Here is a 23983-nt window from a genome sequence, read left to right on the forward strand (position 1 = left end):
CATATTTAGGCCATATTCAGCCTGAAGATTCTACTAAGAGAATGATATTAAGAAATATTCCAGTCTGAGAAAGAGCGTGTTTATTGTCCATCCAGTTCCCTTCCTCTTTACTTTCAGCTCTTTGGCATTTACTATTTATTCATCTCACCATCATGCATCAGCCTGTCTGGCTGTCAGCCACCCACCTAGAGCTCCTATAGCTCTGTTTTCTTCCCATATATTGCCCTGCTTGCTTTGTCAAGTGTTTGATCTCCATTGGTCTTGATATCCTACAGTTTGTTTTCCAAATTTTCTGTTATCCACTCTGTAGCTAATATTCTGTATGCTAAACATTGAATGCTGATACTATCTATGGTATCCAAGTGTTTTCTGCATGTTCATATCACTTGCATTTTTCTACCCATTGCATGTTTGTACACAAAGCCACATATTCCTCTATTACACAATGTACTAATAGGTGTGTGCCTGTGCATTTATATGTGCGTGTAGACAGTAGACCACCCTTTCTCGACCACAAATTCATTTGTGGAGTCAGTCATTAAACACAAGATAATACTCCGAATTAGGTTTGAAAAAAGTTTCAGAGATAATGTAACTACATAAATTGTACGTGCTTTGTAGGACAGCCTGTACATGGTAACCACCCATGTAGTTGTCAAAGATGTCACAAAAAATTAACCCACTTGTGACAGCAAAATGCTGAATTAAAATGCCAGTTACAGGAATTGGTCCCTCCTTTTTTAGATAATGCAGTTGAACTGTTGCTATGTTTCCCATTTGTGTGTTTATACTATAATTGGTGGGAATTTGGGATAAGTATCAATAGGGATGCTCAAGGAAAATGAGGGGAAATGAGAAGCCAATTTTGACTAATATTTCTTGGGGTTTCCGAAGGATTCTTAGTATGCCAGCTTAAGGACAGCCTCATGTTTTCATTTTCCCTTCTATTTTTGGACACTTAGTCCTGGTTTTTGAATTCAAGGTGCGTGGCTGTTCCCCAGTGGGACCTTCCATGGCATGGAGCTTACCTGTATAATGTACTGCTCTCTTCCTCTGTGCTGGTCTGTTCACTCCCTCTATTTATGCATGTCTCCTGCAGAAATAATCCACAGTAAAGCCCAGCTGCCACTATGCATGTTAAGTATTTTTAAGCCTCTTTAAGTCTGAACAAGTACCAGTGCACTTGCTTGATGCCATAGGTTTTTGCGTGTTCCCAGCACTATGATTGTGCAAAAGCAGCTGAGAGTCAGAGAAGGCTACTGGTTCAGTGCTGCATGTCTTCCTGCTTTGTTCCATAGGGATGTTACAGAAGTTCAGTCACCCTTGTGTGGTCAGGGAATAGTTCTGACAGCACATTTTCCAAGAAAGAATGAACTATGCTAGCAGTTACCATTGCACATATGCTGGTGTGATGACAACTTTGCTGTCTTCGGGTTGCACGATATGTAGGGCCTGGTTCAGATCACATGCTGGTGTAATTTAGGAGGACCCTTACCTAAGTCAACTGTCACTGATATGATATATGTAATATATAATATATGTAAATATAAGTCACTGCCTCACAGGCTTTGCTCTTTTCTGGAGGTGAGCAGAAAGCAACGTTTCTAGGTCTATACTTCTCCTGAGAGTATATTTTCAAGATAAAATTTCTGCATTTATTTGAAAACAGTTTAAGTTGATCTTTCTCATCTAAAACCTTTTTTTTTTTTTTTTTTTTTCTGATACATGTGTGAATTTGGAGACAGATACTGAATCCTGAGTACGTATTTGTGCTGAACTGATGGTGGTAGATGACTCACTCTCTCTTAATTGAATGCCATGGAGCATGAAAGCAAGGCAGTCATCGAGGTGTGAAATGATGTGGTTTTCCACTAATGAGGAGATAATTCTGCATGGCTAATTGAAGTGTCAGAAAAATCACTTGCCTGTTGCCTTGCAGCAGTGATCAGAAACCATTTGTTGTGATTTCCACAGCTCTCAGATTTTCAGAACCTGACTGTGCTACAAGATACTGTCACAGATCTTCAGCATGTTGAAGGCCAAGCCTTTTTCCCTTCCATCCCTCTGGATCTCTTTAAAGAAAAATCCCACAAGTTCATTCTGTCTTGGTTTTTAGTTAAGGGTCCCTTCCCCTTTCTTAAATTTCTGCATGTATCGGAGTGGATAACTCCTCCAAGCATGTTTTTATTTGGGTAGGAAGAGATTTAGCATGTTTCTCTGTGTCTTGTTTCTTTGTTTGGATTTGGATATTGTTGTGATGTTTGGCATGCATTCCACTTCTGGTTTGTATCAGTAGCAACAACGTGCTGTAGTAAAGATAAAAGGCATGTTTGAGAGACTGAGGGTTCAAATCCTCACTGATGTAAATCAGTGAAGTTCTTTGGAGCTTGTCCTGATTCACATCAAGTGAGAATGTACCTATCCATTTCTCCACTGAAAGCATGTCAGCTTATCTGTGTTTAAAGGTTGTTGCTCTGGGTCTCCTGGTTAGTGTGGCTCTGTGCGAGAACCAGGTTGTGCTTGGTGATGCTACTTCTGCTTGTGGCTTGGATTCAGTCTCCAAAATAGAAGTACCTACCTTTTTTTTCTCTGTTCTTAGAGCTTGTTAATGAAAACACAGAAACTGTTTTGTAGTAGGTGTTAGCTGTCACTGGGTATATTTGGGAGGTTATTTTCAGAAAATTTTAACTTGTAATTTACCTTTGTTTAGCACATCTAGTCACATCACCTGGAGAATCAAACAGTGAAACATCATTTAATCCTACCAGTCCTGCACCTACAGAGCTAAGTTATTTAACAAACCCGAGTCCTGGTTCTCATGCTCTGCCTGTGGTGCCCACTGACCTTCCCATCTCAGAAGTCACTGATGCTCTTCGTGACCTAAATATAACGCACAGGACTTCCAGTAGTTTCACCCTGTCTTGGGCAGCACAGGATGAGGTATTTGATCAGTTCCTTATCACTCTGAAAGACCTGTCCAGCTCAAACAGAACGCAGGAAATCTTTTTGCTGGGAAAGCAACGAGAAACAGAAATTACCAATCTCACAGCTGGCACACAATACCAGATTAACCTCCAAGGAAGCACTCAAGGTCAGCTCTCTTGGTCCCTGGAAGCTCTAGCTGCTACAGGTATTTTCTATGGATTCATTAGCCACGTGTTCCTTTTCTGCTTTGAAATACAGAACTCCATTTTCGTACTGCTGTTCCACTGCAGAAATGCTAGGCTTTGTGAGTGATTCCTTTTTTCTTATTTTTTTTACTTCTTTTTGCACGGGATAAAACTCTTATTGCTATGGAATGAGAACTTTGGGTTATGTAGCATGGACAATGCCCCATACAGCTTTTAAAGTGATGTAGCATCAATTCTCTCTTTTCAAATTGCATGCAAAGAGGAGCATTGATGCATCTGCTATTTACAAGGGACATGAAAATAGCAAGATATTACAGGGATTGTGGTCCAAAGCATCCAAGAAAAATCACAAGGAGGTTGCAGTTTGCAGCATTGGCATGGAAGTGGTGATGTTAGAGGAAAAAAAAGATTGAAACACATTGGGAGTATACCTTTCTGAAAACTTCTACCTCTTGTCCCTCTTAAATGAATTTCATGAGGAAACAGGCTTGTAGCCACAGAGTTCAGTTCAATAATGTTTCAAGTAACAATGTCAAAGTTAATTCCTAAAGAACATAGCCAGAGACTAATGACTATAGCAAACCATCAGCCAAGAATTAAATTCATGATGTGCGATAATATATTCACATAGAAACACAAAGATCATTGTGAACCTAGTACATGGCTAGAGCAGTCTTATCTCTCAATGGTTTGTTCTCTCTTTTTTTTTTTTTAAAAGCTAAGAAACATCATCCCTTGATATCATTTGCCATGACATTATCATTGTTTTGTCACATATGTTGAATGCTTTGCGGATGAGGCTTTCAGAGATCTCCAGCTGTCCAACCTGGTGCATGATTTTATATGAGAATCTCTCTGTCCCTAGAAAGCATGATGGGGTTGAGTGCGCTTCCGTTTCAGGCATGCATGAGAAATAAACAGGAGAAAAAGGGACTCTGCATCCCGGAGGTGAATGAAACTGAGTACTCTTTGGAGAAATTTGAGTTGCTTCTAAGCTGTGATGGTTACTGCATTACTTATTATAATCATGCTTTTATGTGAAATATTTTGCCTTGCTTTAACTTTTGGTTTAGTTTCATTTTCATTTTAAGCAATGTGTTTATTTTATTTATTTCTGTTGCCACCAAAAGATCATTATTTCTGATTCAACCCGTTCCTTTTCTGTTCTGCTTTCTTTTTCAGCTAAATGGTGCTATCTTGACATGATTTATATTTTGCCTCTGAGTATTTCATTCCTGTTACTGAGGAAGCTAAACAGCTCTAGGATTCATGCATTTTTTTTGTTGAACATGGTGTTATTTCATAAACAATCTCTTCCTTTCTAGCAGGATAGAAAAAGCTTGTCAAGACTTTGATGTTCCTGGATAGTAGTATTTGCTATACTTTAGTGAATCTCACTGATGGTAATTGACTGTTACCCATGAGTGTTACCTCTCAAAATGCAGCCCTACCTACCTATACAAGGCTATGCAGCAGTCACACAAGAGATTTTCTGTTTTTTACAGGAAGAAAATTTATATGAATAATGTTGCTAAGCCTAGTTCTCATTTATTTCAGAGCCTTACTGACTCAAAATTTACATAGAGTCTGAAGTTGAAGTTTAGAACTGAAAAATTCAGATCCATTTCCCTCTGTGTGTCATATCTCTTACAAATGCTCAGGCAGGCAGATTGGGATTGTTTAGTTAGACTCAGTTCTTACTGTAATGCCGATGTGTTAACAATGCAAGGAAGTGAGAAAAGTGCTAGAAACTTATCCCAGCCCACTGGCCAATGATAGATCATGTAGCAGGATTTTCCATGTAGAAAAAATAAGGTATTACTGGGTCATTTTCTCATGTGACTGCTAACTTTTAAGAAAATCCTCGGTACTGGAGGATTTTCTATTCCTGCTGAGAAAACAACCTAAACTTTCAGATAAAACAGCATCAGAGAGTTAGTTCTGATGGTTCCTGACTTCCTAGGCCACCCTTGTGATGGCATACAAAAATGTTGATTTCTGTGAATGTAGATTTCAATTTTAGATTAATATCAATAACTCTGAAAATCCAAGCTTCTCTGCCTCCAGAAAGGTTTTCAGGGCAGAATAATGTAATGTAATGTAATGAAGATAACTCCATTAAACTGGAGACATGTAGACTTGAAGGAAATGTTCCCTTCTTAACTGTTTTTGATTAGAAATAGTTTGGAAGAATAAATATCATCCTTCAATTAAAAGCATAAACATCAGAATCCCGAGTAGTAGATGCTCAGCATCCTTCTAGCCTTACGATAGGCTTACTGCAGTATTCACAGTCACTTTAAAATGACAAACACCAAGTCATTACTAGCTGGAATAAAGTGGTTATAGTAATACTTACTTGTCTCATAGGGAGTTGTAATTAATATTGGCAAAACACTCGCAGCTGTAAGACAGTCTTTAAACCACTTTCTGTAAGCAGTCTTTTAGCATTACTGTGAATATTATTTATTATTATGGATCTTTTCTTTCTGTTCTGTCTTGCCAAGTCTCTGAAGAGACTTTATGAGTTATCCGGGGCAGCTGAGAATGTCAATGTGTGTGGGGGTGCATCTCCGTGTCACTTGCTTACAAATGAAGTTCATTAGCTCTGAAAGTCATTAAGTAATACCTCACCACCACCAGTCTGTAATCTGAGTAACTGACTGACTCTCTGTCCTTATTCAGAGGAAGAACCTGAGCTTGGAAAATTATCAGTATCAGAGACTGGCTGGGATGGTTTCCAGCTCACCTGGACAGCAGCTGACGGGGCCTATGAGAACTTTGTCATTCAGGTGCAGGAGGCTGACAACCCAGAAGAAACCCGGAATATCACAGTCCCAGGCAGACTGCGCTTTATGAATGTTACAGGCCTCAAGGCCAACACACCTTATAACATCACACTTTATGGTGTGATTAACGGCTACAGAACCAAACCCCTTTCTGTTGAAACTGCAACAGGTATCTTTTCGTCCAGTCTCATGGCTCCCTTCCTTTGCAGACAGGGACATGAGCCAGAGCAATTGCAACTGCTCGACAAAGCTTGCTCACTCGGTCTGCTTTGCATGGGGCGCGCTGAACTCGTTAAAGCTTGGCTGAACATCTCTGGCATGGAAATGTCTCATGATCAGACTTTCCAATATGAGTCTCAGCGCCCCCATGGAGCCATTTGCTTTCAGGAATGCTCTTTTTACCCCCCTCAGAATGGCTTGTTTTGTTCCTTTTATTTGCTTCTCTGCTGGTTGACACTAACTGCAAAACCCAACTGGCTGTTGTACATGCTCAGGAAAGCCCAGGTTGCCTTGTAAAAATTATAAAATCTGCTCTTTGTAACCCAGATAATCAAAGCCCAGGAGCATGTTTGTGTTTTACCCTTCAGAAGCTATTTCCAAAATTCTGCGCCAGCTTCCTAATAAATCCAGTCTCAAGTGTATAGTGTGTGTGTCTGACCCAAGGACAGACACCTTCTGTATGTTCTCATATAGAAAAGAACACAAGTGAGTTTCCTCCAAGCATGGTATCATATATTGAGCCACATAAGGTTGTTAAACAGTTGGACTGTTCTGAAAAAATTACAATGCAAGACCAAATTCAACCAAAGTACTCTGGATAAAACTGACCTGAAAGAAGGAGGGTAAGCCCCACATTATCAAAAGCTTGCATGAAACTAAGCAAGAGCTACAGAAATAATTTTCTGGCTGATCTTGTGAAACACTGCATTTTGGATAAAGGATTGCTCATCACAAGTTTCTACTGTGAGAAGCAAATATAAACATATGTCTGTTCTGTATGGCTCACTGACTCTTCCAAGTGTTACGATCATTATAACAAACAGGGTATGAATTGACAATAGAGGGGCACCAGTGATGGAACTATTTCTTGTAGACAATATCTGTTGCCTCTGGGCTTCCTTACAGACCTTTGCAACCTCCCAGCCTCCCAAAATTGTGGGACAGCCAAAAGTTTGCTGCTCTATTTACTTTTCCCAAGCACATATTACTCAGCACGGAAGGAGATAAAAGTACATGTAAGAACTAAACAAAACAAAAACATTATACACGGTAAAGCTTGCTTGTTTCAATAGTGTTTTAAGCAGCTTGGCTTAAGTAGAAATGTGTGTGGCACAAGGCACTTGCCTTGGGCTGTGTCCTGCTGCAGTCTGGAAGTCCTTTGCTTTGAGAGTCTTGAGTATGAGCTGGTAGCAGATTGCCCATTGAAAATAGACAAATGTGGCTAGACAAGGGAAGCAGTAGAAGCACAAACAAGAAAACAGACATCATGGGTGTCCTGCCTAAATATGCAATGTTCTCTCCTTTTATTAACTTAATGAAAACACCAGAAGATGCCCTGCTGAGGTTTTCCCTTCCCTTTCTGGGTCATACTCAGCATCCGGCTTTTCAAAATTTTCCTTTCTGGGGACTTGCAATTGTCAGAATTTTCTGAGCCTTCCTGTAGCATGTCAGGGATGCCTACGGAGAGGAAGAAACCCCAAGGCAGCTATCACTGCTTTGCATTTTGGCTCCAGCTCCCAAATTACATGCCAGTTTTCATAGGCATAAGCTGAAAGGGAAAGTAGAAGAACTAAAACAAAACACAATCTTTTCCTCTGGATACAGTAATGGCTCTAGTTTTAGCTTCTCCTAAAACTGGAAGCTGACTTGTCCAAATGCCCTGGGGCTTTTGGAAATGTTCATTTGCAACTGCTTTCATGCTCAGACCTCAAAGACACATGGCTGCAAAGGGAAGTAGCCATAGCTTTAAACCTTCCTTTCCTTTTTTTTTTTTTTTTTTTTTCTTTTTTAGCATTTTGAGATGCTTTCATTTGATTTCTTCCCCTTAAAACCTGTTTGCCTGCTGTAGCAAGCTTCCATTTAAACCCTTTTCTCCAAGGGCAGCATGGAGTGCTGTCAGCATGTGCAGAATGAAGCACAGCATTTCTAGTAGGAGAAGACACTGGGCTGTTCCCTTCTGACCAATGTTGTTTCCCTCCTCAGGAGTGCACCCAGAAGTTGGTGAGCTAACCGTTTCCGACATTACTCCTGAAAGCTTCAACCTTTCTTGGACAACCACCAATGGGGACTTCGACGTCTTTACTATTGAAATTATTGATTCTAACAGGTTGCTGGAGCCCATGGAGTTCAACATCTCAGGCAATTCAAGAACAGCTCATATCTCAGGGCTTTCCCCCAGCACTGATTTTATTGTCTACCTCTATGGGATCTCTAATGGTTTCCGCACACAGGCAATAAGCTCTGCAGCTACAACAGGTACATAAAACCTACCTCAATGCTAATTCTGCTTTCTTCTAACTCTTTGTTGCAGGTTGTGCCCATTTCCTAGCCCTCAGCTACCCTACCAATCTACCCACTGCCAAATTCTCTACCTCACTGTCTGACACCTTCTAAGGACGACCTGCTGCAGACATTTTGAACTGTGAATGTTATTCCACTATCCCATCCAGCAAAGGCAGTCAATCACAGTATGGTGTGATTTCATTCACATAATAATATGTTTGCTCTTGTTCAAACGTTAGGGTAGGGACAACTTCTGCTGTTGATGAGAATCAAAATAAATTTCCCAGGAAGCAAGTGGGAGATGATTCATTATGTTATTTTTGCAGTATGCGTTTGTCAGACAGCATAGAGGACACACTCCTTCTCTCAGATAAACCAATTTCTAGACACAGTTTTTATCCTGATTCTCTAAATGGGTTTCAGGCACATTTCAGTCTGTGTCAGCAGACTCCTACAAGGCTGATACATTTATTAATTCAGTTTATGTTAGATGAGATAGTGAAAGAGAGCATTTACTTGATGTTGGTAAATTAAATAGGTAGGCATTTAGCTGTTGGCATATTGCACATCCTGAGGTTTTACAGTTGACAGTTTTTCCAGAAAACACTCAAAGAAAAGGAAGTTAAGTGTCAAATGTGCTGTAGACAGTTACAGTGTGAAAGTGGAAGGAGAGGACTAGGTTACAAAAGCAGAAGGTGTATTCTGATAGCAGGCAGATAATAGCTCATGTTTTGAACATTTAATATTACTGTGTTTTTTTTTCTGCTGACATGATCTTAGGAAAAGTCACAGCAATTTGTCATAGCAATAGATTAAGGTAGTCAGTGATGTTGAGCTTAATATCAAACATGAGTGCTCAAGATAATATAGAACTGCGTTTTCTAGCATCAGCAGATTGTAAATATCCTCACTGAGTCATAGGTAGTGTGGGCAGGGTGACCACAGGGGCTGTGATGTGGAAAACATCAAGAAATATAGGGCTAGTTGGTCTTTGTGACCTGTGGGTGAATTCAAACTTTTATTTAATTTTACTTTGTTGCTTTGGGTTTTAATAATTGCAACGTATTTCCATTTGTTTTTCTTCCTATAGTAGAGGAACCTCTCCTTAGCAAACTCACTGTATCAAATGCTACCTCAGACACCATGTTGCTCACGTGGGAGGCGCAGGACAATGCCTTTGACCATTTTATTCTAGAAGTCAGAAATTCTGACTTCCCTTTGGACTCCCTGGTGCAAACAGTGCCAGGGGCCTCACGGCACTATGTAGTCACCAGCCTCAAAGCTGCCACTAATTACACTATCCAACTCCATGGTGTAATTGATGGGCAAGGTGGTCAGACCTTGACAGCACTGGCAACCACAGGTATTTCTTTGTTTCACCTTCTAGGTTTGCTTTTTTCTCTTCTTTCTTTTTGTGTCCACCGAACTGCTCTAAAACGTGGCTCCAACTCATCATCGTTCCTTTGGTAAATTATAGGAAGATCACCATGAGGGGAGGCTGAAGTAAAATGAGCTTGTGAGCACTTGGAAAAAGAGATATCTGAGACGATGGAAAAGGCTGAAAAAGTGCCCCCAGCATTAAGGGAGCCAGTAGTAAACCATGATTGGTTTCATTATATATACACTTATCTGCAAGTACTGTGTATATATAACTGACATGCTCCAGATGGCTGATGTTTTTCACAGAATATCTTTGCACTTGATCTGAATGTTTCCATTTGTCCCATCCTCTCTTGCTTTGTTGTGGGTGGGAGGCCTTCATATCTTTGTCAGACCAGAGAGGCACCTGCATGTTGTTTTGATTTTTTCATCTTAAAACCAAATGTCTTCCAAGACATTTGCATCTCTTATGTGATTTTCATACAGCATGCTAAATGACCAGCCAAGATTGCATGGAGTGGTCTGGTCACCTTGTGCTGGTTCTGGTGTTCCTCCTCTGCTGGGCATTTTTACGTGTTCCCAGCAGAGAGCTGGGCTCAAACAAGAAGCACACCCTTTCTTGATGGTCAGCCCACCACTCTCACTTGCCTTGCTATCTCTGAGTCTTTAAAACTTGTCTGTTTTCACTGGATATCAGAGCTTTTCCTTTGGTGATGGCAGGACTCACTGAAAAAGAAAATTTCCACTCGTTTTGCATGTAGTGTTCTTCGGAGTTTGGTTGTGGTGATGTGAGCCTGCCTGACTGGATGCAAATGGCATGCAAAGGAATGTGGCCATTTCAGAATCAGACTGGAAAGGATTGGTTTGTCAGCTCTGAGCTGCATGCAGGGCTGATGGCTCCATGCTCGGTTTCACTGGGTTCTCCTCCCAAGCCTGTTTGCACTGTGGATATTTTCTCATCTCCTCCCCTGTCTTCAGAAGTATTGTGCTTACATGGTGAATTCATCACTGTTAGCCATGAGGGCGTTGATGGCCACGGGCTGGCAGCATGACAGCAGCATGTGTCCTTAATCGGGGCCACTTGGATTCACCTCTTCCAAGATTTTTCCAGAGAAGGAGGTGGACTGTTATCTAAAAGTCTTGCCACTGGGGACGGCAGCTAAAAGTTGGAACATCTTGCAGCAGTTCATGTTTTAGTTTAAAAAAGGAATTCATTCTTGCACTGTTCTCTTGGTCAGTGTGACAAGTCCTTCTTGCTTTTCTCTCAACATTTATCACTTACACAGTTATTCTCCTGTATCTCACAGGCTGCATTTCCCAAGGTGTTCTTGGTTTATACTCAATTGGCAAGAGAAAAAAATAGAAATTCAGCCCTGAGAGCAGACACAGGATTCTTTGACCACCTGACTGCAGGGTCACGTTTGTGGTCTTTCTGTGCTCTTGTGAATCCTTGATGATTTTATGCTAAACGGAACAGCTTAAAACAGGAATGGTGGGAAGCTCTCCCCCTTCTATAGCCTAAAAGCTGAGATTCTCCCTTAGCAGGGGAGAGAGGTGATTTTAAATTTCATTTTGCAGAAAAGGAAAGTCTTCGCTTTCTCAAGAAAAGCCCTTACCATTGAATGGTTGGAAAGAGGGAGAGCTACAGCAGTGTTTTCTTGGTTTTGTGTTTTTTGTTCATTTGCTTGTTTGCTTTGTCCAGTCCATTAGATATTCCCTGATTATGCCTAATCAGGGGATGAGGAACACCTTAGCTGTGGAATCCAGGGAGGTTTTGGCCTGAGATTAGTGCTTGAGATGATCACTACCAGGATGAAAACCCTGGTGAACTTCAGGGTTCTGTATCTACGTTGCCAGGCAACAGGAACACTAAGAAGAAGCTGAAATGGGATTTCAAGGATGTCTGGTTTGGACCCACCTAACTCCTGCCCAAATCCTATTTCATCTATTTTGGAATTGCTTTGGGTCTGGATATCTCCATTACATTTCTAGTGCTGAGTTACTGCAGTTCCCATGGTTTTACCATGGGGCTGTATGCTGTTGGCATTTCTGTAAATCAGGCCACATTTCAACAGGAAAATTGAGTGTATTTAAAAATACTGAATGAAAACAACAACAACAACAACAAAAAGTCAGCACTAATTTCATTGGCTTCTTTCCAAAACCTTACAAAATAGCTGTTATGGTGCTCCTCTTTACTTTAACCACTGCAAAACAAGGCTAAAAGCTTCAGCTTTGGCTTCAAGAATCGATAACCTCCCGTGGCTAATTCCCCCACCCTATTAAGTAATGCTCTCTCTTCACCTGTGTTCCTTTCTCCCTCAGAGGCTGAGCCACAGCTGGGCACGCTCACACTCACAAATGTTACCCCCGACAGCTTCAACCTCTCCTGGACCACAAGAGATGGGCCTTTTGCCAAGTTTGTTATACACATTAGAGATTCCTATGCAGCACACGAACCCCAGGAGCTTACGGTGTCAGGAGGTGCTCGCAGCGCTCACATCTCAGGCCTGCTAGATTACACTGGCTATGACATTAACATTAAGGGCACTACCGATGCAGGTGTTCACACAGAGCCCCTCACTGCTTTTGTCATGACAGGTACCTGCTTAAAGGTTTGGGGTATATTTATCAGTTTATAAAAATATATATTCCAGCATGGATAAAAGAGCAGACTCTCTGTAGCACTGAATATCTGGTCCAGCAACAATGCTTTCATTTGCAAGCTTCATGCAGGAATGGGTCACAGCAGGCATGTTGGCCTTAAAAAATTGTCCAGGAGGAGTAATAGTTTAAAGTGAGTCAAGAGCCCTCTAGGGTCTTTCTCCCATGTGTAATAATCTTCTTCGAATCCTGAAGTTTAAGGGAGAAATTTGTCAGTAGCTCCATCTGAGGGAGAGGACTGGATATTAAAACACCTCTTGTTCTGTGATGTTCCCTCTACATATCCCTTACATCTGAATAATTTGGCTAGATTTTAACTGGGATTAATTGAACATCACAAGCCTAACTCATCAAATAAATACCACGGAGTTCACATTCTATGTACAATGTGGCCAGTATGCACTGCTAGGGATTGTCACATAGACATATGACAGCCTAAATAGGATTAAGCAGAAATTGAATCCTTTTCTTTTTCCCCCCTCACTTCATTAATGCACAGTGGGAGAACTAGTCACAGTAGCAGCATCCCTCAGCATCTGGGCCAGCACTTTCTGTGAAAGGCAATGACCATGATCATTTCCCTGAGGGAAAATGGTTGCATTTTGCACCAACATTGATCTGCCCCCTGATGACGTGTAGATAGAAGTGAGCAAGTGTTTGCTTTCAAAATTCCTGATCTTTTGCTACACCAGAGCACAAATGCTTCCTTCTTGAAAACAAACCGTAGACATTGCTATTTTCTGAGGAAATTTCCCACAGCTAGATAAATATGTGGCACTCTACAGAGCACTAGGATGTGCCAACAGTTCTCATAAACCTTCTGGGTTTAGCACGTTGGTGTCACTCAACACCTATCCCAAGAAAATAATTTCAGCATTTGGGGCTCATTATTTGTTTACCAAACTGAAATGGGGATCTTTGGGAACTGGTACTTTCTTAAGTGAGTGGAATTTGAGCGATGGAAGATCTGATGAGTTAGCTCCTGGGCCAACAAAACAAGGTTTGTCAAATAGTTTAAAAGAATTTTAGCAATGCCCGGGAACCTGGATGAAGGCCAGGGCTTAACAGAGCCAGTTGATCTTCCTATTTGACTTGTCAGATTTTGAGCAAGCAAAAAACTGTTGAGAAACAATCTTGTGAAAATTTGGCCTTTTTTTCAGAGACATGGTGGGAAAGTTTTGAGAAGTTGGTCTGCGTGCTCTAAACATTGGCAAGTGTCATGCTGATGTGAAAAAGAAAGCCCCCTCACTGGAATTTCTTTAAGTTGTCAACATGCCACCCTAGCAGCTGCCTGTGAAGCTCTTTGGTCAGGCTATTGCTCTGTTTTGCAGTCATTTAGCCCCTGCCCTCTGCCAGTGCAAACTCTTGATTCTCTCCTATCCCCCCCAAAAAGCCATCTTGCAAGTATTTAGTACTTGCAAGAGCTATGACCCTGGCTGATTCATGCCCTGCTTCTGGCAGTCCTTCTGGCACTGCTGACCCCTCCACTGTTTAAAGAAAAAAAAAAAAAAAAAAAAAAAAAAAAAAGCTGGAGATATTCGTGTGAATTAGAGAGAAAAGAATGCAAAATATAGGAACTGTGAATGTCAAGGTTGAAAATTGTCCCTAAAGCACCCGTGATGGAGACAAGTGAAAGGAAATGAAAGCCTTATGTGTAGAATTTCTCAAACAGTTTTTGTTATAACTGCTTTCTAGTGCATGTGTAACAAAAGAAATGTGCTTGCACATTGAGCTTTGAAGGAATTTCAAAGGAGCTTGTGAGATGAGGTGTTAAGACACCCTTGAGGAAAATGAACAATTGAGCATCTAACTTTTAGAGGCTCCATTGAAAATCCTAGTCCTGTGGTCCGGACTATACACTTCAATTAAATCCATATTTGGGGGAAAAAAAAATGTGATTTATGTGTGTTGGAATCTGTGACACGTTCTAATTTGCAATGTTTTTTTGCTTCTTTTTTTTTTTTTGTGTGTGTGTGTTTTTTGCACCTTCCCTTCTTTTAGAGGCCATGCCCCCACTGGGAAACCTAACTGTCTCTGATATTAACCCTTACGGGTTCACAGTGTCGTGGATGGCATCGGAGAATGCCTTTGACAGCTTTCTTGTAGTCGTGGTGGATTCTGGCAAGCTGCTGGACCCACAGGAGTTCCTCCTTACGGGAGCCCAGCGGCAACTGAAGCTTAAAGGCCTTATTACTGGCATTGGCTATGAGGTTATGCTTTATGGTTTTGCCAAGGGGCACCAAACAAAGCCCCTAAGCACTGTGGCCATTACAGGTATTTTAATGCGAATGAATTGTTCTCTCCCACCCTATCTTTCTTGCTTTTCTTCTCACATGGAAGATGTTTTATGCGGTCCATTTGCAAAACAAACCTTGGCTTTTGCATCCTTTTTTGCATCGTGGTTACACATAACTCCTTGTGATTGATAGGGTCACCAATGAAATTCCATTCCTTTTAACTTGACGTTTCCTTTTTGTCTTTGTGAGGGATCCTGTAGAGACGCATGACGTGGGTTGAGGGGTGAAAATTTCTGCTATGTTCATGCAGGTACTTCTAACTGGAGTCTTTTGAGACAGCTAGCTGCATGTGGGAGCTCATCTTGTTAACAGCTGCTGGGCACGTCAGCATTCCCCAACTTGCCAACTGTCAGGATCTTCAGGAGGAAAGTCATATTGGTTTTCCTGCCTATGGCCTCATTTCTTTCACTCTGTCTGTGGGTTTCACACACAGACAATCGAGTGTGATCACTGCCAACTGTAAAGATGGCATTTTGCTCTCCACAAAACCTTAGCTCATGTTCTCAGCCTCATCATAGCTGCTGTTTTCCAGCAGCATTTGAATTTTCTTGAAAAGGCATTGCAGACCGATTCTCTAGCCCTATTACCATCAAGTCTCATCTGCATGTTACTGATTATGCAGCAGTAAAGCTGGGGATTACCTGATTGGAGCTTCACAAAAAAATAAATAGGAACATCTTCTTGTGGAAGATAGAATTGCATTAGAGATGCTGTAAGACAGTAACCACTCCGGCAGCATTTCTGTAGGTGGTGATGCTTGACCATACTGAGCTGAAGATGTGCTGTAGTTATTTAATGTCTTACAGCTCGTGGGATCCTCTTGAGTGGGTTTGTTTGCTAAAGACAGTAGGTCTTGCACTTGGGATTTAAGTGTGCTAAGGAATATGAATTTTCATGATTCCCCATTGCTGCTTCAGCCTGTTTTTATTATCAAAGTGAAGGATTCATCTGTTCAGAGGTATCACAGAGGCCAGAAATGCATGGAATAAGGGTTTTGCATGAAGGAAAAGACTCTTTCAAGCAGCTTTTGTGTTGTCCTCCTAACAGACAGAGACCTGACAGTATTACAGGCATGCCTATAGATCTATAACAAAAGCCTGATTTTATCCTACATGAAGTTTTCACATATGATGGGTAATGCAATGAAAAGCAAGGGACAAATGCACTTTGAACTTACTATTAGCATGTGTAATTTTGCATGGCAGAGGCAAATGGTGTATTTCCATGTAGTGGATTTGCTGTTGAAGACTGAACTGTTTGAATGCACCCAAACACACTCACATACATCTTCAGTATTTGTAAAATGCTAATGTTCTTTTCTTTTTTCTTTTTTCTTTTTTTTTTTTTTTTTTCACTAGCCAGCAGATTGTTTCCCTTTATTTGAACTGTGGTTGGATTCTTGCAGTATGCTATATCCAGACCTCATGCAGGTCACTAATGAACTGATTAAAACAATCACTTACTTTTCCCCTACTGCTATCTTCTCCTTTTTTAGAAGCAGAACCCGAGGTCGACAACCTTCTGGTTTCAGATGCTACTCCAGACGGCTTCCGTCTGTCCTGGACTGCGGATGATGGGGTTTTTGACAGTTTTGTTCTAAGAATCAGGGATACCAAAAGGAAATCTGATCCACTGGAACTAATAGTACCAGGCCATGAGCGCACCCACGATATAACAGGGCTGAAAGAGGGTACTGAGTATGAAATTGAGCTCTATGGAGTTAGCAGTGGACGGCGTTCCCAACCCATAAATTCAGTAGCAACCACAGGTATTGTCTTTGCAGTAGGAAAAGTATAATCTGTTTGTGCCTGTTTGTTTTAACATTTCTCCTTTTCCTAGCCAATTTGAGCTGTTACCGAGGTCTTCGAACTGTCTCCTGCATGTCGTTTATGAGTTTCTTTTTTCATGATGTAGTTATTTATAGTGAATCATGTAGTGTATTGATGTAGTTATTTATAGTGAATCGTCTCAGATTCCTTAGCTTCATCAGTGCCTATTTAATATGGTTCACTTAATTACTTCCATGATCTGGAATTAGACAGCAGTCTAGCATTCAAAGTGCTGGCTTTAAGAGCTGGGAAATAATGACTATCAGCCTTTTTCAGTGATTTCATCAGATTAATTGTGTATCTCCTCGATAATTTACCTCCCTATAAAAGAGAGATGACAAAATGAATTTAACAGAGGTATTGAGAAGTTTATTTATGGCTTTATCAGCAAAGGACTAAGCACCATTAACTTAGACTGGTTTTAACAGGAGCAACATGTGTTCAATAATTCAAAATAAACTAGACATTCTTGCAAAATCAAAACTTTGAACTCCCCCAGCAGAAGCTGCTATATGTTGTCATTCTTGTGTGTCAAAAATCCTGGTGTAAATTAGCCTAGATAAAATCATCATGAGGAAAAGATGCAGGGATGACTGCCAATTCATGCTATTTTGTTTAAAAATTCCAAGGCCCTGATTTTCAATTGCAGTATGCCAATTCCACAAAGTCAGAGTTCTTGCCTTTCATAGTCTCACAATGATGAAGAAGCGTTGTAAATATAACTGTAAATGTCTAGTATCCTGAAGCTAGCCTAAACTTCTGTTTATGAAAAATCTCTACCAGAACACAGCCTTGTTTTCTCAGTGTCAGGGAGAGGAAGAAATTTTTTTGCTATTTATAACTGGAATATTTTTTCTTATATTGTTTTTGTATGAAAATTTGCAGATACTAGTCATGTAAAAAATTCTTGAGGCTTAGGTTGAATTCCTCAGATTAACTTAAACAAAAAATGGGTTCTTAATTTGAAGTATTTCATTTTGGCACTTTTGAAGGAAACTTTTCAAATTCTTTTCCATCGATATCATGATTCCATTTTGAAACATAGTTAAATCTTAAAAAAATATATAAAAAATGAGGCAATGCTCTTTGACACAAATCCTCTCTTTGAAAACTTTTGGGCTTGCTGATCTGAAAAAATAATTACTTCAGATCGACCTAATTCAGGGAGGAGGGGGCCAAGAAGAGGACAACTAAGTTCAGCGTGTGAGGAAGCCACCAAAAAAGTGTAAAAGAAGCATGTGCCCAGCTGTAGTAGTGTACTGCAGACAGCCCACAGAAAGGACCAACAATAACTCAATATGAAACAACTTGTCCTCAAATAGCATGGCCTCACGACTCACCTCAATGTCTGTGGTGCCAGTTGTTAGAAATGCACATTTCTGACCAGCTCCACTGACTGCCATCACATCCTCTGAATAAGCAGCATGAGCATATACACACTCACCCAGGCCTTTACATGAGGGAGAACATACATCCATCACAAGCTGCCTTTCTCCAGGCTCGTGTGGGTTGTCTCCTAATGGAGAAGGATGTTTAAATTCAATTGCACTTGTTAGCAGCGTGTTCCCATTTTCACTGACTTCCAGGATATTTATGGTAAACCACTAACAGCTATCATTTTCCTTGTGACTACATTCTTATTCAGTTTTTAAGAGAGATTTAGCACATGTCACCTAGTGGCACCAATAGCCCCAAAGATGTTTTTCAGCTATAAATAGTCCATGGATAATTGATAGTAAAGTCGGAGCCACAAAAATCCAGCTAAATAACTCAGACTGCATGTTACCACATTGGGCAGCCAGGGCCACCAAGGCATCTAACTAGTTTCTTATTTAGGAGTTGGTTATTTAGATAAACACGTGTATATTTATAGCATTTCCAGTTTGCTGGCAAAGAAACATTTGCTGCCTCTGAGTGGGTAGCTCAGACAGACTCGTAAGCAGCCTTGCTTTATTCTAGCCTGCGTACAATATATGAGCGAGCAAGGAATAAATTAGAAAGTCTTGAGCTTTAGTAGAGGAAACAGTAAAATCACAGTAGGAACAAAGACGGCTAGCAAACAGACCAGCAAACCTAAACCAAACATTACCATAGAAATGAAGTCAGGAAAATAATCTGTATTGAAACTCCTTCTCTGTATTTATCGCTCACAGTTCTCCCTTCTTCCCTACATGGGCACACAGCCTTCTATACACAAACACAGCCGCCAGAGACAGATCTGCAGTTGGTATAAATGAGTGCAGTTGAAGCTGTCTGGTTTGAGCATCACTGAGCTATCCTTTCTGAGGGTCCAACCTCTTATCCTCGTGTGTTAAACCATCCAGCTGCTGCAAGCAGGGAGAAGGAGGAAAAACCTCACAGTGTTCACCGTTAGGTGCCTTGTCCTCCTCTAGGGTTTCGTTCCTTTTCTCTTTTAAGAATTCAGCCAGGGGGGCGATGCAGTGACAGCCACGGGCTTTCAGTGAGGAGGGAGCCGGGCAGGACTGGGATTTGTCAGGCTCTCCGTTTAGCTGTGTTGGTTCTGCAGCTGGTGGCTCAGCGCCTGGCTGATCTCCCTGGCTCCCATCACACCAGGGGCATGGTGTGAAACTGCTGTGCATGGGAGCTGACGATGAAGTCCTGTTTTCCTCCAGCCAACACCAACAGTTCTTCCTCCATAACAGGTGACATTTACTTGTACGTACAAGTGAAGAGCAGTAATTCCCCCCTCCCCAACTGCTGCTGATAACATTGTTAAAAGTTATCCTGTTTGGGGTGATGATGGTACCCACTCTCTGCATTTGTCTGTCATTTTACTTTCATCAATTCTAGTGTGATAGAAAACATACATCACAAAATCAGAGCAGTGTGAGGCAGCATTGTACAGACCAGCAGTGCCTAATCGAGTTGGCACCAGAAAGTTTGCCCACTGCTGCTCTCAGAGGAGGTCTGTGTCTCTTGGAAATTCATCTATATAATGTCTGTTGAAATGCAATTCAGCCGTCAGCAGGGGACCACGATATGGCCATGTGCCACTTAATATCCTTGGTAGGAAGTGTGGGTCTCATGCTGCTACTTTCCCCTTCTTCTAATGATGTTTTGCCACGCTGTGATGGCATTTTTCATCTGAGAGGCTCCCCAAACACTTCACATGATCTATTTACATGATAAATGTAGTCTGATGCTTCCTGTTGCTTGAAGAAAGACAGTGGTCTGTTAATGAGGAAAGAACTTTTTTAGAAGAAAAAAAAAAAATAGGGCAAGAACTCAGGTTTGATGGATTTTCCAACAACCTCACAGAAAGTCCTCAGTCTCTCATAGAGGGATGAGGGATGGTGCTGGAGGATAATGCTAATCATTTGTATCTGTCCAACAGCTGTGCTGCGCTTTTCGTGAGTGACAAGACAGAAGCTTTATTATGCCTGCTTAATTTTGGCTTTCAGGTAGCCTAAGAAGATTGATTCATTTGCTGCTTCTTCATTTCCCTGTGCTCAAAGGAACTGCTCCGTTACCTGCCTGGGACTCATTCCAGGACCAATGCTTACTCGGATTGTCCTATATGCTTTGTCTGTCACATTTGCTCCCAGAAAAGTAGTTGGAGTAGTGGGGATGTTGGACTCTCACATAGCCAAGGCTCTTTGTATATTGTTCTTTGTTACATGGCAGTTTACCTGGTGCAGAAAACATGCATGAAGCTTGTGCCTACAGAAGTATGCACAGCAGAGTTCAGGTGGGATGGATTAGGTACTTGATTTTCTGGGCAAGGCTGAAGTCTGTGAGTGTGTTAAAACCCCAAATGCTGGTCCAAAGAGAGCTGTGCTCTCCAGAGTCATCACTAGCAATTTTCATCAGTAACTAAGGGCACCTACACCATAGAGTATGATCAGTGTGATTTTAGCTTCTTTCTTTTTCACAGGTTTTCTTTATTTATGGTTGTTTCTTTCACACTGTAGCTAAACCAGTAGCAACTTTGGGTGCCATGCAGCTTTACTAACCCCACCTTGCTTTCTTCATTATCTTTAGTTCTTTATCTTTATTTCTTTGGCTTTTCCACATGAGCAAAGCCCTCTAAGCCCAAAATGTCTTGTGAACTCCGGAGAAATAATTTACATTTCTCTTGAGAGCTTTGAGAGCTCTGTTGTTTTTCTTTCCTTGACTTTCACTTGATTTACTGCATTGCTGCTAGATCTTTGGGGACACATGGAACAAACAGCCCTCTCTGACTTCTTTCCTGCAGACACGTTCTTTCCAAGCTATTTCAAGCGCAGTCACTTGTGGACTTCATTTGTCCCCCTTCCCCTGCCCACAGCCTGTTTCCACCACTCTTAATGTGGTTCATGTTTGGTATCTGTCCCCTTTCTGCTAATGCCCTACTATGTGTGGCTGTTTGTTCCTTTTAACAAATGTCAGGGTTGTTTTGGTTACAGTCAAAAAAGCAAACTGGAAGTGAGATGCTCAATGTAAACTTTGAAGGGTTAGGTCTCGACCATGTCCTTCCAGAAGCCCTTTCAATTTGTGTTTTCAGTAGCTTAATTAAGCCTTAAAGTAGAATGTTTCAGATTGTGATATGTTGGCTTGCATCTTAAAATTGGGCCATTTTGGCAAAAATTGTTAGGCTTTGTTTGCAAAGCAAAACAACCAGGTCATCCTAATGAATCTGTCCCAGCTTGCTGATCTTATTTATGTAGGCAAACCTAGTGCTCAGGTTTATACTGGGTGAGGCTGGGCTGTATGACAAAGAGCTGCAGTGAACTACAAGTGCCTTTCTGGTGATGGGTGTACCTAGGAAACATCATGGTCTCAAACAGAGATTCCAAGAAGCAAATCCAATGTTCTGGTGTTAAGCAAACAGAAGTTACAGGCAGTCAGTGCTTGAGAGGATGAACCCTTGATGCACTCAGACAACTGAGTCCAGGTCTCTTTTAGGCATCCTGTGGTAGAAACCTTATGCTGAAGAAGAGGCATCTCCCCATTGCTAAGCATTGCTGTTGCCATGTGTCACAGCTAGGGCTCTGAGACTCTGTGGAAACTGGGGTAGAAAAAATGATAAGTACAATGACTCTGGGTAATAGCATAATATTCCTGTAAGTATTGCTCCATAATTTTCTGTAACACTGAAAAATCTCTGTTACTTTTGTGAACATGATTTGTCGATAGATGTCTAGGGTATTTTGAAGCTATGCACTGCTGTATTGTTACCGAAAAAGGCAAATTTAGACCAAGTAGGCTACATGATAAAACCATTAACTGTTTGCTACTCCCTGGATTCATGTTGTTTTGTGCAGAGAGTATTGGTAGCATCAGCTCTTGGGATACAGGAACAAATCACTGTTGCAGCACTAATAACTGATAAACAAATTATTTACCTTTTCTTTCTATGTGGTGTGTCTGTCCTCTCTTCTCCACTGACAGTTGTTGGATCTCCCAAGGGAATCTCATTCTCTGATATCACAGAAAACTCTGCTACAGTCAGCTGGATAGCCCCGCGCACCCGCGTGGACAGCTACAGGATCTCCTACGTCCCTGTCACAGGAGGTAAGTGTGGGAATGGACATGGCAAAGGAGAGAGAAGAAAGGTTTTGTTGCACTGATATCCAACTCTCAGTGCATAGGAATCTTGTCCCATGGACAAGACTTGTAAGGGAGCTCACAGCTAGATGCTGGAATTGTTGTGCCCCTCATCAGGCAACATTCACAAAACACTCTGCCTCCTAAATAAGGATATATTCCAAAACTGCCTTGTTATTTTGTAGGCACTTTATGAGCAAAAGATGGCCCTCAGAAATAATAATCATAATCCATGGTTGTAATACTTTTCAAAGGTAGTGATTTTTCTTAGTGCTCCCCAGTGTTATTTCACTGCATCTATTATATCCCTGTTTTAGTGTTCAGTTTAAAAAACTTCCTATACTTAAGCAAATTTTTAGCATAACTTAGGGACATCTCTGAAAGGAAGCAACTAAAAAGCAAACACTACAGACATCAGGACCATAAAGAAATGCTGTTGAATAAGACAGGTAAATATATAGGCCTCTGGATAATGTTGTATGTAAGCACATGTGCAGCATTAAATACATAATGATACCACAAAAAAAATCTTCAGAGAAATCTACAGTCATAAAATTAGGCACTTGCCTAAGTGTTTTGCTGGAATAAACCCAGAATTTGAAATAGGCATCTGTCCTAAGTCTTCACAACTTGAAATGATATAAGATACATCTTTATTAGAAAGGAGATGGGTGAAAGAAAAAGTTTGTCTCTGTTCATCTCCCACAAGAAACGAAGCAGATCTAAACTAGCAAGTCCTGTCCTCACAGGTTTATGAACTGGTATGTAGACAGTACTGTGTTTTCAAAATAAATTATGTTACTTTTCTGAACAGAATTACTGTTTTTTTTTTCTTACTGTTGACATTCCACTAGTTAAAAACAGAAAACAGTGTCTTAGATTCAGATGTCATGGCCACAATATGTTTTCCCAAGGCTGCTCCTTGACATCAGTGATTGCAGTTTACTGGCAAAAAATTCATCTCGTTCTGTACATACAAGTACATCCATGTTGGTCACAATGTTTTTAACTTGAAACACATGTTTCAAACATTTACTGGAGAACTGCAATTAATCCCTTGCACTTGTATTCATCATAGGTACTCCCAATGTTGTTACAGTCGATGGAAGTAAGACAAGGACCAAGTTGGTGAAGTTAGTCCCAGGTGTAGACTATAATGTTAATATCATCTCTGTGAAAGGCTTTGAAGAAAGTGAACCCATCTCTGGAATTCTGAAAACAGGTAATATATGAAGAAGAAATAGCAGGTTTTCAAATACATTCTCTGTGCCATAGGATAGACTTAAGAAATGGAGCTGAAGACCCACTGAGATCCCACTTTTGCCATCTACACAAACTGTAGGACTTTTTTCTTATCCACTCTCCCTTTGTGTCTGTATTAAAAATGAGTGGAGACATTGTAAGTTTCATCAGGCTTCCATTCTGCTAAAGCTGAACTGACTTTCCTTGTGACAGGGACACTTCATGGGTTCACAGTCCTAATACATCAGAAAACAACAGAAGTTTAATTAATCCTATTTTGCAGATGTGGGAAAACAGAACAGCTGAGCAGTTCAGCCCAGCTTCTGTTGTGTGTTCTCCATATCTCTCAAGTTCCAGACAGTGTCCTAAATGCAAAAACTCTAACTTCTTCAATCTATCTTTAAATATCCCTATGGAAAATAAGGTTCCACTATGGTCCTGTTTTTGCCACCTTGAAGTCTTGTTCATTCATTCTTTTTTGGAGTCTGACAAGTGTTCAGAGAACTGTGGCAAGGACAAGATGATGCATATTGGACAATAAAGTGAAATTTATAGCAAATTTATAGCCAATTTATAGCCTATTCCAGCTGTACCGAGGGCAG

At 40.9% G+C, this 23983-nt stretch overlaps 1 protein-coding gene across 4 annotated transcripts in view; it reads left to right on the plus strand.

Moving 5' to 3' along the window:
- TNC (tenascin C) overlaps positions 1 to 23983 on the plus strand; it is a 77494-nt gene that overhangs the window by 43279 nt on the left and 10232 nt on the right. The window contains exons 11-17 of one of the 4 annotated variants that reach the window (XM_084493657.1): positions 5817 to 6089; positions 8123 to 8395; positions 9513 to 9785; positions 14468 to 14740; positions 16259 to 16531; positions 21984 to 22106; positions 23218 to 23361. In XM_084493657.1, coding sequence (XP_084349783.1) covers positions 5817 to 6089; positions 8123 to 8395; positions 9513 to 9785; positions 14468 to 14740; positions 16259 to 16531; positions 21984 to 22106; positions 23218 to 23361 — 1632 coding nt within the window. The remainder of the gene's footprint in view (positions 1 to 5816; positions 6090 to 8122; positions 8396 to 9512; positions 9786 to 14467; positions 14741 to 16258; positions 16532 to 21983; positions 22107 to 23217; positions 23362 to 23983) is intronic. The other 3 variants (XM_084493658.1, XM_084493659.1, XM_084493660.1) reach the window with 3 other exon arrangements.

Source organism: Aythya ferina (genome assembly GCF_964211825.1).
Source record: "Aythya ferina genome assembly, chromosome: 20".
Classification (NCBI taxonomy): Eukaryota; Metazoa; Chordata; class Aves; order Anseriformes; family Anatidae; genus Aythya; species Aythya ferina.